Here is a 14788-nt window from a genome sequence, read left to right as displayed (position 1 = left end):
AGCAAAGCAGCCGTGCTCTGCCTCTCCCTCTGGAGCGGCACGGTTTCGCCTGCCAGCTAACGCAACAGCATCTGAAGCTTTTCATTTCCACATGGCTGGACATGCTTGTTTCCCTCCCCAGGCTAAGCATCAGCTGAAGATTACAACTTTCTCACTGGAAATATTCAGACAGAAACTTTCCCCTCCTCAATCACTGTTTAAAAATAAATAACTCCAGACTGCAAAAACCGAGGAGAGTAAAACCAAGACCTTCGCACTGACAAACTCTTGCTTAATCACAGGAATCAATTAACCATCCCTCCCTCATTTTGCCTCACTTAAAACAGCCCTGCAAGTCCCCAGCGCTGCCTTACCCCCGGGAGCTCCTGCTCATCCGAGTCCTAGCGCTGCCTCTAAAAGCACTGACGGATTTGCATAGCCGTGCACTGGGTCGAGGGGACAGGGACAGCCTTTCCAGGCCCTGAATGGCATTGTGGAAAGGCAAAAAAAAACCACTAAACCAACCCCAAACCAAAACCCAACCCTCTAATCTCTGGGGATTCATGCCTTTCAGTGCTACGGGCTGGATTCGGAGCCCTGCTTGCTGCTGGCGAGCCCCAAGGAAGCCACCCGAGACACTCTGCCCGATTTTGGGGCAAATTGCAAAGCCCTGCAGGGTGAAGTAGGTTGAACCCTGAGAGATTTTCCGTTTAGATGTGGGGGTTTAAGTCGAGGACCTTGGTTTGGATAACTCCCCCTCTGGAATGGCTGGGTGATGGGTGCCACAGGGTGGGTGATGGACAGCAGCGCCAGCCGTGAGGTTAAACCCACATGCCAAGGGTCTGGCAGGAGCAAGGCCCGCACCGCCAGCGTCTGCAAGCCCACGCGTGCCCTCCTGCTCCTCTGCTGCCGCACACAGCAGGCACCGCAACGTGGCACCTCTCTGTGCACGCCTGTCTCCACACAAGCCCACCAAACACGCCATGCCCACACTTACACACGCCATGCCCATGCTTACACACGCCAGCGAGCCAGGCGTTTCGCACACGGCTCACGCTGGGCGTTTCTGAAACACGGATGCTTTCCTACAGTTATTTCTGTGTAATCATGGAGGCAGCAGCACGGCGAGGAAAGGTCACGCCACACAAGGACCACACGAACCACACATGCATGTGGGGACATGTTTTCTCCCCCCGTGGGCTTTGCTGTGGTCCCCACATTACCTGGGAGGGGAGAAGAGGTGGCGATGGCTGTGGGAGCATCCCCTGGCGAGGCAGCCCTGCCGGATTGCTGCTGCCCGGAGCCTGGCTGAGGGTTTCGGTCGCCTTGGCAGGAACCTGGTTTGCAAAGTGAAGTTCAACAGGTCAGTGGGGTCACCGTGAACTCCCCAATTTCTTCCTCCTTTCCCAGCCAAACCCCCCAACCCCTTCTTGGAGAGGAAGCCTCCCTGAATCCCATGTCACTGCTACCCAATTACACCAAATTTGACAAGTCTCTGGCTGATTTACTGTGGTTGCCGATCCCCCACGTGCTGGGGGGGGATATTTCTCTATTTCCCTGCCTAAACAAGCCCATAAATTGCAGACCGTTTTGTTTTCCCCTTTCAAACCCAACCATTTCCAGGTATTCTTGGGCTGAGCTGGCACTGGCAGGAGCTCAGCTGGGAGTTCATTTCCTTCTCCTGCTCGGGAGCAAGGAAAAAACATTCCCTGAAGGTCCCCCTTGCTCCAGCCCATCTCTTCTCCCCCAGACATCTGCTAAAGGAAGGTGATTTAAAATCCCTCGCCAGAGCATTTGGGAGGTCTGGAGACGGGCTGGGGGGCTCCTGGGAAAGGGTGTCATTCCATATGGCAGCAAACACAGAAGCAATTCCCCAGCTCCTTGCTAATCCATTTGTGGCCAGCCAAAGCCTCTCCATCAGCCGCCGCCGCACGGCTCTGAGGGGAGGCCAAACTGGGCACCAGCTCAGAGCTGGGGACAGAATTTGGGAGACGCTGGAGCAGCATGGGTGCCCCAGGGTTTGGGGAGTGTGGGACACTCTCCCGGGGATGCCTGGGGCTGGTTTTTCCAAGTCCCTTGCTCTTGTTCTTCCCGTTAGATGAGCTGCAGTGTGATGGAGCAAGCTCGGTCTTGGGGACCCCACGTGCGATGTGGAAGCAGGAGTGGGGAAACTGAGGCACAGAGAGGAAACCGAGGGTCCTTCAGTGCCCTTTTGGACATCAAACCCACCGGTTCCCAGACTGCTGCGATGCCGAGGTGGGACCCCTCCCTCCTGCAGCCCCCGCGCTCCCTTTCCTCCCCTCCTTTCTGGCAGGTGGGCTGCGGAGCAGGCAGGGGAAGGGGACAGCGGAAGGGGACAGGGGCAGGCAGGGATGGCCGCTGGCGGGCCGGCTGGCAGCCCCACTGCCACTCGCGAAGTGCTGCTGCCACCTCGTGGTACCGTGTCCCCAAAGTCCCCCGGCCAGCTCCAGGCACCTGGCCGCATCCTGCACCCGGTGGAGCTGAGGGTGCACTCGCACCCGTGTCCCGAAGGTCCGCACGCACCCAGTGACGCCCGAACCATGCAGGGCCCAGACCTTCCTCTCCCGCCACGCTACGTGGACACCAGGACTCTGCATCTTAAATGACGGGGAAACTGAGGCACAGAGGAGGCTGCCCGAGCTGGCTGGTGGCCCTCAGCATCCCAGCTGCATGCACGGGGCACTGCCACCATCACGCCCAGGGTCCGGCATTCAGGGGAGACCGAATGGGGCTGGGGACACATCCTGGTCCCCTTCCAAAGCAGTGGCTGCATCCAGCCCCATCTGCTCCCATCTTTTTTTAGCCCCACTGCGGCCGGCGCTTCCCTGCCCTGCAGCTGCCCAGCCCCGGAGCAGGTGCTTGGGGCTGGTGATTTATCCACACATCAGCATCTTGGGAGTGTCTCTGAGCAGTGTCCAAGCAAGGGCAGGGGAGCAGGAGGGGTGGTCTTCCTCCAGAGGCAGCCAAGGGATGCCAGCCCCTCCTGGATGTGCCATCCTGTGGCTGGAGATGGCCAAGGGACCTGGGTTGCACCTTCCAGCAAGGTGGCTGAAGGATGCAGCTCCCTGGTTCTTCCCTGACCTTCTCAAGATCACTCCCCAGACAGAGCGCTGAGAATTCCGGTCCTCCCAGCATCTGTCCTTCTCTGGGACCTCCTGAGCTCCCCAAGCAAGGGACAGGGAAAGCTCCGGGCTGAAGAAACATGGAGGAAGAGTTTAACTTAACTCCAGACTTGCATCTTCATTGGGTTTTCCCTCTCCCTCCTTGCAGAGCCAGGAGAACAGCTGCCTGCAGGCACGGGCCCTTTGCTCCCAGCCCTGCTGTGGCAGGGGAAGGTGCCCAGCCGGGTGCTCCCGTGCTTGAGGCGGCAGGTGCCGCTGAAAGAGCAGCCTGCCTTAAATCTCCAGCAATGCTTCATATTCCCAACCTGCTTGTCTTTCCCAGAGCCTGGAGAAACCCCCCAGATCAGCAGCTCCGAGTGGTCCAACCGGGACCTCATGTCCATCTTGCACACAGTTTCCTCTGCCCACAGATTTTGAAGCATGCAGTTGGGAAGCCTTCGCCTCTCCTTCCCTTTTCCCTTCCCCTCCCCATTGGAATCCAGCTTTCGGGATCAAAAATACTACTGGCTATTTTTAAAGCATCGACTTAGCCCCCTCTCCTCCAGCTCACAGTGACGGATCGGGCTGTCGTAAAGTTCAGCTGTTTTCTGCTCCCTCCGCACTGAGCCTGCGGCGTTAACAGCCGTGATTCCCTCATCACTCCTGCCCGGAGCCAAACCCGTGCCAGGGGCCAGGATTCAAGTCCGGAGGGTCTCGGGGCAATTGGTGGCCCATCCAAGCGGCAATTGCTGGGGTAAGTGGAGCACTGGGAACCTTGGCAGAGGTCTGGGGTGGGATAGATGGGGGATTTATGCCAACCATGGTGTGGCAAGAAGGGTGGATGCTTTGGATTTGAGCAGGCGCTGTGCAAATGGCCCGTCCGCTGCTGTGTCTGTACCTGGGGAGAAGCGAGATCCTCTCTTTCAGTTCTCCAGCAAATCCTGCCTTCCCCAGGCCCCTCTTCCAACTCGGATCCCAGCCCTGCAGCTCAGCTCTCCCTGCAGCTCCTGGGGGATGCTGGCTGCCATGCGGTGGTCCAGGGAGTGTGGGACAACGTTCACAGCGTGGCTCCAACCTCAAGAGGCTGGCTGATCCCACTTGCCCAGGGATGCTCGGGAAAGGTGTGCAGAGCTCTCCCTGATGAAGGCTTAACTGAGCTGAGCTCAGAGCAATGCTGGTGGGTGGCAGAAGGGTTTGCTTGTGTCCCCAGCTCTGACGAAAGCAGACGAGCTCCTTGGAGACCTGATGCCTCTTTAGATCAGTTTTGCCGAGTCTCCCCATCCACACAAGCCACTTTGGGTGCAAACGCACCTGCGCTCAGACCAGGGCTCCTGGTAGCAGTGGGTTTGCAGACACAGCTGGTGCCAGCTCAGCGCCAAGCTGGGGCTGGTCTCTCTGAGCAAATTAAATCTCTAAAGCACCAGGGTTAAACCAAAACCCCCACCAGACTCATTGCATTAGTGATGGTGCTAGAGCCAAGCCGGGACCGCACCGCCTCGGCCTTTGGAAGGATGACATTGCTCCAGATGACAATCCACAGGGGCAACACTCACAGGCAGAGCTGCACGTTACCTGCTTTGCACCAAAGACTACACAGCTGCCGCGATTCGGGTCTCTCCTTGCTGCTGGGGCATGGCAGGGCTTGGGAAAACCTCATCTTTTTGGGCAGGAGGTTCTGGGTGAGGCCAGCTGCTCCACAGCCCCCTCGGTGCCAGGATTTGGTGACCCAGCTGGTGGGATCTGGTGCTTTGTGCCTCCTAAACCTCCAGCTGATTTTGCTGGTGGGAAGGAGGGGGGGAGTTGGCTTTCGGAAGCAGTTTGATCACAGATGCTTTTGTCTTGTTACCGTGACTCTGCCAGCTCGGGAGAAATTCCCAGCCTCCTCAGTCCAACATATGCCTGCAGCCCCCAGCTCGGAGAGCTGCTGCGCACTGACAGTGTTAAAGCTGTATCAATGGCTCCATTTCACGGCATGGCCAGGATCCAGCATGTTGCCAGGGAGGTGCACCCACAACGCTGAGTCCCAGGGCTGTGAGGAGGGCCCTACAACGCGGCCTCTGGGCTGCAGCAACCTGGATATCCTGGTTGGGTTTCTCCGTTCAAAGTTTCCCCTTGTTTGTCCAAATGAAGCGGGTGGGTGGGATGCCAGGAGGCCTCCGCTCTCGCCGAGCCCAGATGGTACCGTCTGCTGTTCCAGAAGAATTCCCACCTGCCTGCCCCTGCTCCCGCCCCGTGTGTAACCGATTCCCTCGGTGGGTGTCTGAGCCTCCTCGCACCGGGGGCTCACTGCGGGGAAGCCTATGGCAGCCGATGGGAAGGATACCAGGCACCCGAGGCATGGCCAGGACATGGGAGGCTACACTAGGATATGGTCTTATTTTTTAAACAAGATTTTTTCCACTCCCTGGTTATCCCTTGTTACCAGGTAACGGAGACCCAGAGCATAAATATTGGGCAGGCAAAAGAGCTGTAAAGCCTCCATGCACCCCAGGAGCAAGGAAAAAAAAAAAAAAAAAAAAAAAGAAATGGGCATCTAAAACCTTCCTCCTCTGGTGGCTGTCGATGTAAATCCCAGCTGGGATTTGAACCCAAGCTGGTATTTATTCTTTGTTTTCCTTTCCTCTACCCATTGCCCCCAGGAAGATGTACCGTTACACTTAAAACAGGAGCCTGGCTGTAGATTTAAGCTTGTTCTGCAATAAGCAGCCACGATCCCTCCTTTTCTCCCCAATTCCCTGTGTGAGGAGTAGGGGACAAAGAGATTCCCCCCAGAGGGGCGCGGTGGTACCTGTGGGGGGGTCGGTTAAGCTCTGTCTGCTCTCCCAGACTCAGGTTGGCACGAGGCTCCCGGCACAAATGCATTGAGGGTGCTGCAGGTCTGTGAGGCTTTGCTCCCTGCCGTGAGGAGCAAGACCTGGAAAACACTAGGAATTTGGTTTAGGAGGCAGGATGCGTTTCTGAATGGGTTCCCAAAGGGGCTTGTGGGTGCTGGGGCACTGAGGGACCTACTTTCAATCCCTGCCCTCCAGCCGTAATGGCCACGGATCCTAAATGGACAGGCCACCCCTGGAAAAGCCCAGCACGGGCATTTCCCCACCATTTCTCCTCTTCCACTTAGCTGCTGGATGGGGTTAAACCACGACAAGGGGGTTGTGCAGCTGCTCTCTGCACCCAAGTCCTTGCAGGTGGACTTTTGGGAACCCAGCTGGCTCAACCCAGCGTTCATCGACCCCTGGGGACACCGGCCACCTTTGGCCCGTGCCATGTTTGTGTTCAGGACTCGGCTCTGCCCCAGGAAGGGAACCTACACAAGACACGGCTGAGAGGGTGCTCCCTGGAGGGATACATCCCACAGGGAAAAGCACAGTGCCTTTCCAGAGGGACTCACTCCACAGGGGTGCAGGTGGGGAGACTGCAGTACCACCCAAGGAAGGACTAACACCCAGTACCACCAGTTAGCTCCAAGGAAGCCAGCTCCCACAGCCTGTGCTGCACCCCATGAGTGACATGACCCCACACCACAAAGTACCATTACCCAGGCAGGTCTGGGGGCTCCCACCTCCTCCTCAGGCTCCTCTGCCCACCCCCACCCCCACCCGGCTGTCACACACTGTCTCCCTCTGCCTGCTCCGCTTACTGTTCTTGGCTGGGTTTTACCCTGTCTAAATTTAGGTGGATCTATTTCAACACCCATCCTCTGACCTGCGGGGGGAAGAGGACGGAGCAAAGGTAGCTGGGGAGGAAGAGCAGGGACTGCAGTGCCCTGCAGCGGGGTCTGCTCCCTGCGTCCCCGGCCAGGCTTTCCACACCAGCACCCTGGATTTTATCCGGCTGTGAGGCCATGGAAGCGCCCAAGACTGAGACCAGCATTTTCCTGGCTGTTGTCCCATGGATCACTCTGGCTGTCACTTGGGGTAGAGCTGGGTGACAAGGACAAGCCAACCCGTGTCCACCAGGGAAGGCGCTCCCCACACTGGGAGCCAGCTCATCTCCGGAGAGGCCGATGCAGGTGAGTGGGGCTGTGGCAAACCAAGGGCAAGGACAAGCCTTCAAGGAGCAGGACATCGGCACTGGCACCCAGGGGTGTTCCAGGGTCTGGTGGACCCAAACAGAGGGAGGGCTGGGGTGCCCAAGCACCCCTTGCCACCCTGCCACCATCCATCTCCCCTCACAGGTGGCATCACCTTGGGCTTGCAGAGCATCTCTTAACTGCTGCTACTGCCTTTCTCCTAACACCACCGGGGTCAGGACATCCCAAAGGAAACCCTGCTGTCTGCAGGACTCACGGCAGGGCCTCTCCTTGCCCCTAGCTGGAGCCACGCTTCTCTGCAACACAGTAACTGGCTGTTTATGTGCTAAGCGTTGTGCCCGGGACAGGTCCCCTGCGCGTCACCACCTCCAGGGGATCTGGGGGTAGCGCCGAGAGGTCACTAGCTCCTGTGAGCTCCAAGAAGGATGCTCAGTCTGGTCAGACAGGGTCAAACCAGGTAGGGTGGGATGTGACAGAGCAAGTGCTGGGCACTGGGGGAGGATCAGAGCACAGAGTCAGTCTGCTTGTACCTCTCTCACCAGCACACATCCAACACGAGCCTAATTCCCAATTCCCAGTACGGGGTCTCATGTCCCTGTGCCCCAGGGCTACAGAGACCCCTTTCCCCCTTTCCATGTGGTCGGCTCAGCTTGTCCTCACCGCCAAGAGCAGCTGGCAGCCAGAGCATCGCCAGCAGGGTTGAAGCATGTTTTCGCTCCAGACATCTGCCCAGTTAGCCATTAATCCAGCTGGCAGAGGAACACGAGGGGCCGCCAGCACTCAGCGACGTCACCGTGCCAGCCAACACAACTAACGGTGGTTGTTTGACGGCTGCAGCCACGGCAAAGGAAGCTGAAAGGTGCTAGACAGAGCGGGTTGGACTGTGATTTCTTCCTTTTTGAAAACAAAATGAGAATTGCATCTCTTCTCCCCCCTCCCCACCTCAGTTGGGGCTTACACTTACTAGCAATCGCGGTGTCAGTAATATCAGCTCCTCAGGCTGCCCAGGGTACCAGGCACATCACCATGAACATTAGCTTCTGGCAACCGGCATCCCACACGATCTAAGGGGTAGGAGAAAAAATAATTTAACAATTTCACATACAGCAGTTTCAAAAGGACCAAATAGCAAAAGGGTATTTGACTAACAAGTGAGTAACAACCGGCTGTTAAAATAAGCCACCAAGGACTCAAATCCCCAGCCAAGATGAAGCACAAGGGAAGTTAATTTTTCTTGCGGCCGCACCTCTTCCCACTGCAGCCCACTGTGGGGATGGGTGCAGCTTCTTGCACTCCCTCTCCAGCCACCTCGAGCCCCTCCATGCCCAGGGAACAGCCAGAGCAAAAAGGTGGACTGAGAGCACCATTCCCAGCACTGAGGGAACCTGGACACAGGGTTTTGGTGGAGCCAAAGGCATTGCTATCATGGCACCCACACTTCTAATTTGGCTTTTCAGCTCCCGTCCCCTTGGATGCTGCGCTCCAAACCTTTGTTTTGGTAGGGGTGGCAGCAGGCCAGAGGCAGCTCAGGCTGCGCCTGACACATCGGATGGTTTTGGTCCTCCCTGCACTCATCGGCTGCTCCGAAGTGTCTCCGAGCCCCTGGAGCTCACTGATCCTCTCCAAGGGCAGCTGGAAGCTTTAACTTTTTGACACACTGAACTACACAGCACAGCTGCCTCGGGGTGGAAGATGAGAGCTGCAGTGGTTGAGCACAGTGAAAAAAAAAAAACAAACCCGAAACGCCTGGGATTTTGCTCAAAAGCTCACCTCCCGCCCCCCGAGAGGCAGCAGTGCAGCCAAGCCCTGCAGGGCCACGTTTGGCAGCTGCCTGGATGCTGGCAGCAGCTCACATCTGCTGGCACCTCTCAGATCCCACCTTCACTTTGCTTCTAGGGGACCTGCTGAATGAAGCCGAGACAAGCCAGCGGGTGAGCAACCCCCCAGGCCCTGCATGGATTGGAATGGGGAAACCTGCCCGCAGTAAGAGCCCAGGGCAGCTGGAAAACCCCGGCTTCTACCTCCGAGCTCTCTTCTTCCTCCTCTTCTGCAGGCATGGTAAGGAACTGCATGGGCAGAGCCATGCCAGAGCCACATCCCTGGAAACGATACCCATGGGGAGCCGCAGCCCCAGGGCACAGGGAGGGTACAACCATGGCAGGGCTCCTGGGAGGTGATGGAGCACGCAGAAGATCCCCTCCTCTCACCACAGCCACAAGGCTCAGGCAGTAGCAGGGAGCCCTCGGCCCACTGCAGCCAAAGGGAAGGGCAGGCAGCCGTCCCACCAGCATCACCTGCCCCTCTCAGGGCAGCCTCCACAATGAGAGCATCCCACTGCTCTCCTGCAGCAGGCGCGTTCCCTAGGACAGCCCTTACAAGCTCTGTTCCCTCCCAAGATAAGCACAGGGATGAGTCAAAGTTCCAAGGTCTTCAGTGAGAGGCACCAGCTGTATCCACCACTCAGCCCCTCGCTATCCCTTCCTGCCCCGGAGATGCTCCGCCAGCAGGACCAAGACCTGCATCCTGCAAAACCTAAACTCATCCCCCAGCCCTTTGCCCAGCTTACTAGGGCAGCTATCCCTTATAACCCCTCTGCTTAATGAGCTAAATCATCCCTGCTGGGGCGAGCTCATTAGCTCTCCTGGAGCTGTGGCACATGGCACTGCTTTCCACAGCACGGAGAAATCATGTTTGCAGGGCTGGGTGTCACTGGTGCAGTCAAGCCTCTTGTGACAGAGTGATGGCACGGCCTGGCAAGGTTGGAATGGGAAGAAGGGGTTTCCCAGCTCAGAAATTCCTGTTTGTCCCCTGGCAAGCCCTGGGGCGAAGAATCTCGACCTGAGCCACGGCCCAGGGCCACAATCACAACTGTTACCCTGGCTCTCAGCCGTGCTCATGCCCCAGGTACAATCTTACATCCCAGTTGCTTCAGGACACCCCTTTGGCCCTGTGGCTTTCCCCAGGCTGTCCTCTGTGCCAGGCTCCAGCCCGTTTCTGCAGCAGGCAACCCTGGATTTGTTCCCCCAGACACGTAAGAAGCAGCAGGTCATTTCAACTGGCCACTGAGTTTGTTAAAACAGAGAGATTAGTGCTTCCAGAACGTGTCTCCATCGTGAGATCACGAGTGGGTCAGGTGGTGGAGGCGGTGCGAGGAGAAGGGGCTGCCCTTCCCCACCCCTACAGCTCTGCCGGGATGTACCGAGCCATTCCGTCTCTCCCAGTTTCTTCCCAGTGCAAGATCCTGCGTTGCAACTCGGAGTACGTGGCTGCCACCCTCAACCTGCGCGGCTCCAACCGGAACGCGGCGTACTGCAACGCCCTCCGCTCCTACTCCCACTGCACCCGCAAGACAGCTCGCACGTGCCGGGGTGACCTGGCCTACCACTCCGCCGTCCACGGCATTGAGGACCTCATGATCCAGAACAACTGCTCCAAGGAGGGTCCCACATCGCCCCCCCGGCCCCGGCCCCCAGCCCCCAACCATCAGGGCTTTGAGTCTCTCGATATCTGCAACTACGAGAAGAGTTTTCTCTACAAGCACGGCCAGCCCCCCAGCTACCAGCACTGCGCGGCTTTCGGGGACCCCCACATCCGCACTTTCCATGATGACTTCCACACTTGCCGAGTGGAGGGCTCCTGGCCCCTCTTGGACAATGACTACTTGTTTGTGCAAGCAACCAGCTCTCCGGTGGCCAAGGGGTCCAACGCTACGGTCACCAGCAAGGTAACGCTCGTGCATAGGGCTTGGAGGCAAACCCATACACCCCTGGGATGCACCAACAGCTTAGGGCACCCCCTTGCGCTCCCTGAAAAGGCTGGGGAGGGCAGCAATAGCTTCGGCTAAACCCACACAGGATCAGGAACAAATGTCTGCAGGAACAAGTGGGATGGAGGTCCATGAGGGGACCAGAGAGACCTGCAATGCTCCCCTTGCAGGCTGGGGATGGGTTACAGTGTGGTCCATGGGTTACCCACATGCAATCGACCCAGGCTTAGCTCCGTCTCAGGCTTCAGTTGCTTAAATGGCATTAAAGAAAGAAGGAAATGAAGGAAGGAAAAAAGGAAACATTGCTGCTTTCCCCAAAGGGCTGCAGCAATGTGGGAGAGACAGTCTGGGGCAGAGGGGGATGCATCGGTGAGGCGGCCGTGTGCAATCAGCTTTGCCCTCCTGTAGGTAGCTGTTACCTGGGATGGGGACATGGCCGCGACGCTCATGTCCAGCAAGCAAGATCATAGTGTCATAGAATCATTTAAGTTGGGAAAGACCTTTAAGATCGAGTCCAGCACTGCCAAGTCCACCACTAAACCGTGTCCCTAAGCGCCACATCTACACATCTTTTAAGTGCTTCCAGGGATTGAGACTCAACTCTTTCCTGAACACCTGTGGAATCATGTGAAATGGTCTTTAAAAAATAATAAGGGAAAAACTTGTGAAGAAAAAAACTCGGGGTAGCCAATGTTTTCTGTCCCCCAAAATCGTGTGCGCAGAAATCTGAATCGCTCTCTATTCAAATCACCTCTGATCTGCTCTCTGCAGCTCACCATCATATTCAAGAACATGAAGGAATGCATCGACCAGAAGGTTTACCAGGCCGAGATAGACAACCTCCCGGCAGCTTTCGAGGATGGCTCGGTGAACGGGGGCGAGAGGCCGGGCGGCAGCAGCCTGGCCATCCAGGAGCGCAGCCCCGGGCGGCACGTGGAGATCCGTGCGGAGTACATCGGCACCACCATCGCTGTCCGTCAGGCCGGCCGCCAGCTCTCCTTCTCCATCCGGGCAGCTGAGGAGGTGGCACGTGCCTTCACGGAGGAGCAAGACCTGCAGCTCTGTGTGGGCGGTTGCCCCCGCAGCCAGCGCATCTCCCGCAGCGAGTGCTGCCGTGGCCGCGTTGCAGCTGAGACGGCCCGGGCACTCTGCAAGGAGATGCTGCCTGTGGAGGACGTCTACTTCCAGTCATGCGTCTTCGATGTGGTAACCTCAGGAGATGCCAACTTCACCATGGCGGCTCATGGAGCTCTAGAAGACGCCAGGGTCTTCCTTCCCAATGCTGAGAAATTGCACATCTTCCAGGTTGGGGCAGGCTGCCTGTGCGTCTCTTCTTCCTTCCTCCTCCTCCTCCTCACCTCTGGCCTTTGGGCTGTTTTGTTGCACTTTTAACTCTCGCTGGCATTGCAATATACAGTACAGTCCACAGGGGTAACCCGAGAGAGCTGCTGACTCAGACCCATGCCTTGCAGATCAAGAGAGAAGCCTTACACCTTGGATCAAGTGTCTCTGTGGCAAGGAGGAACCAGAGACCCAGACCTTTGGAGAGGGGAGCGCTGGAGACAAAAGATAGTGAGACACTGGTTTGCATCCACCTGTTCTTGCACATATGACACCAGTTGAACCTGGTTCCTCTCCTGAAGGCAGATCACATTTTCTTCTGTTGGATTCTGATGTGTTTCTGTTTTCTAAAGATGAGCACATTGCAGCTGTATCAAAGACAAACAGATACTACACATTTAGGAAACCTCTCTGCCCCTCAAAGCCTTTCCATAAACTTGCTTTACACCCTTCTTCCAGTGTTTCTACAGTTGACTTTTACTCAGGAGCCCTACAGATTCAGAAATAATGGGCTCAAAGCCCAGATCCCAATTTTTAACAGTCAAAAAATGTTTGGTGGATTTGGGGCCCCTTGATCCAGCTGCTACCAAAGCAATGCAAGAGGGGAACAAGCCAATAAGTTGGTTATCAGAGCGTCGTGACCAAGTGGAGATTTTTGAGCTAGAAATCAACCATTTCATCCTGTATTCTTCTCTCTCTGGATTAGTAATGTGCTAATTTCCAGCGCTGGGAGCTGCAGAGCGTTGGTCTCTGACATTTCAGGCTACCGTTGCTATTTTTCCTTGTTGTCTTGGCACCTGTCTAGGACTCAGTATAGCCAGTTCTGGACTTTGGACCAGCGTTGAGTTTCAGTAAGGAAAGCTACCCCTTGGTATTCTTCTCCCTTGGGCCCAACTTTCTCTGTCAGTGTCACAACCCTGCTCAAATCCAACCCAGCCTGAGGGTTTCACTTGCAAAAGCGAATTAGTAATGAAGACGTGGAGCTGGCAAAAAGCCATATGACTGTAGCTACTAGCTAGGGAGCTACTAGCAGATGTATATAAATACAGAGGTGAGGCCAAATGAGATGTTTAATATATTTAAGAGGTTTTAAGTAAAGCAGCTAGAGTTCTATATGATAAGAATTATTTTCCATATGCAAGGACTTTTTTTTTTTTTTTTAATAAAGAGGGCTCACATTAAAAACTTTGCCATTCCTGTCCTGCAGAGCCGTAAGAAGAGCCTTGTGGAGGCGGATAATTAAGCTGGCAGACACAGGGGGAAGGAGAATTGCAGATCATTCAGGTACAGAAGATCTGTCAAGCTGTAAAGGGGGGTTTCACCGTTCACGTTTCAGTACATCTGCAGTTTCTTTGGTCAGTCGATTTTGCATTTTTTTCTCCTCTGGTTCTTCTGCCGAGGGCACAAAGAGTAAATACAGAAATGTTTCTTAGGTATCTCAGCATATTTCCTCCTTCAACATACACTCAAAGCACACGGTGACTAGTGAGGGTTTCTCTGTTTCTTGTATGGTGTTCTCACTAATCCCTGAAGGTTTTGACATTAAAGGTGTCTATTTTTGAAGTCCTCATTTCCTGTCATCTGTCTCTTTATTTCTTTGGTCGGCAGCAGCAGGTGAAGATAATAATATCTCGCCTTCCACCCACTGCTCCTTTTACTCCGGAGCATTTTGCGGTCTATATATACATACACGGAATGGGGAGAGGAAGCCAGCCTGCCTTGCTGCTACGCTTCCCATGGGAGCACCACTTCCCATAGGGATAAAATCCTCAGGATCCCTGAGGCTGCAGGGTTGATAGTGCCAGAGCTTCTCATAGAAAGGGGACGGACTTCATCCCATAATAAAAGGTAGCCAGGGTGCAAAACAGCAGCTCTTGGACAGCACACAGCGATGCTTCGCAGCTGCCAGACACAGCGTCATGGTCATGCCACAGGGCTGGATTTTATGATGCACAATCTAATTATCCTTTAGATTTTGGCCAACGGAGCCAATCAACAAGAATGCCATGGGGAAAGGAGGGCTCTCTTAATGGAGAGATAAGGATCTCACTGGCTGATGACCCTTGCAGGTGAGCAAGGCCACACTCAGACCCAGCCTCTTTGTACCTCCATGTCATAAAAAGGGGACAGAAGAGTCCCCAGGATCCACCAGCGGTGGAAGTGATCCTGCACAAGCCCTGGGCACATGGGCATGGCAGGGCCTGGCCCACCACATGTCTCATAGCTCCTTCCCGACTGAGGAGCATGGTGATCGCTGACCCAGAGCTTTGCAAGAGAGCTCTTATTTACTCACTCTTCCCAACCTGTTCATGAACTTCCCACCCAGGAAGGGGGCAATGAATTGGGCTTCAAGGTCTTTGCTCCCACTGAAAAGAAAAGCAGTTTCCTGGGCCTGCCTGGGAAAGGTGGATTCAAGACCCCTCACACATCACCCACCTGACAAACCCCAAAGCCCAAGAGAATCACAGAATATCTCAAGTTGGAAGCGACCTGTAAGGACCATCAAGTCCAAGTCCTGGCTCCTCGCAGGACTGCCTAATAAAAAAACAT

At 55.7% G+C, this 14788-nt stretch overlaps 1 protein-coding gene and 1 long non-coding RNA gene across 9 annotated transcripts in view; one reads left to right on the top strand and one right to left on the bottom strand.

The window, feature by feature from the left end:
* The window catches only part of LOC308054802, a 31020-nt gene that overhangs the window by 10116 nt on the left and 6116 nt on the right, over positions 1–14788 (bottom strand). For 5 of the 6 annotated variants that reach the window (XR_013924229.1, XR_013924230.1, XR_013924231.1 and 2 more), the window contains exon 2: positions 1203–8195. This is a non-coding gene — a long non-coding RNA (uncharacterized lncRNA). The remainder of the gene's footprint in view (positions 1–1202; positions 8196–14788) is intronic. The other variant, XR_013924234.1, reaches the window with a different exon arrangement.
* Positions 7106–13808, top strand: HJV (hemojuvelin BMP co-receptor). 3 transcript variants are annotated; one of them, XM_080368143.1, is made up of 4 exons: positions 7106–7110; positions 9028–9189; positions 10353–10855; positions 11669–13808. In XM_080368143.1, exons 2-4 carry the CDS (start codon positions 9096–9098, stop codon positions 12287–12289), a joined length of 1218 nt encoding a protein of 405 aa, XP_080224269.1. In that variant the 5' UTR covers positions 7106–7110; positions 9028–9095; the 3' UTR covers positions 12290–13808. The 3 variants fall into 3 exon arrangements, with proteins under 3 accessions (XP_080224269.1, XP_080224268.1, XP_080224270.1); XM_080368142.1 differs by lacking the exon at positions 7106–7110 and having other exon boundaries at positions 8179–9189; XM_080368144.1 differs by lacking the exon at positions 7106–7110 and having other exon boundaries at positions 8179–9189; positions 11585–13808.

This window comes from Falco punctatus, assembly GCF_963210335.1.
Source record: "Falco punctatus genome assembly, chromosome: 18".
Classification (NCBI taxonomy): Eukaryota; Metazoa; Chordata; class Aves; order Falconiformes; family Falconidae; genus Falco; species Falco punctatus.
Note: the sequence above shows the minus strand (reverse complement) of the source record. Positions and strands in the feature narration are given on the sequence as shown.

Excerpts from the sequence above, each read along its gene's own strand:
- HJV (XM_080368144.1), top strand. The coding sequence starts at position 8,967 with ATGCTGGCAGCAGCTCACATCTGCTGGCACCTCTCAGATCCCACCTTC. Across the intron at positions 9,190-10,352 it reads CCTCCTCTTCTGCAGGCATG|TTTCTTCCCAGTGCAAGATC; the intron begins GTAAGGAACTGC and ends CGTCTCTCCCAG. Across the intron at positions 10,856-11,584 it reads ACGCTACGGTCACCAGCAAG|CCAATGTTTTCTGTCCCCCA; the intron begins GTAACGCTCGTG and ends AACTCGGGGTAG.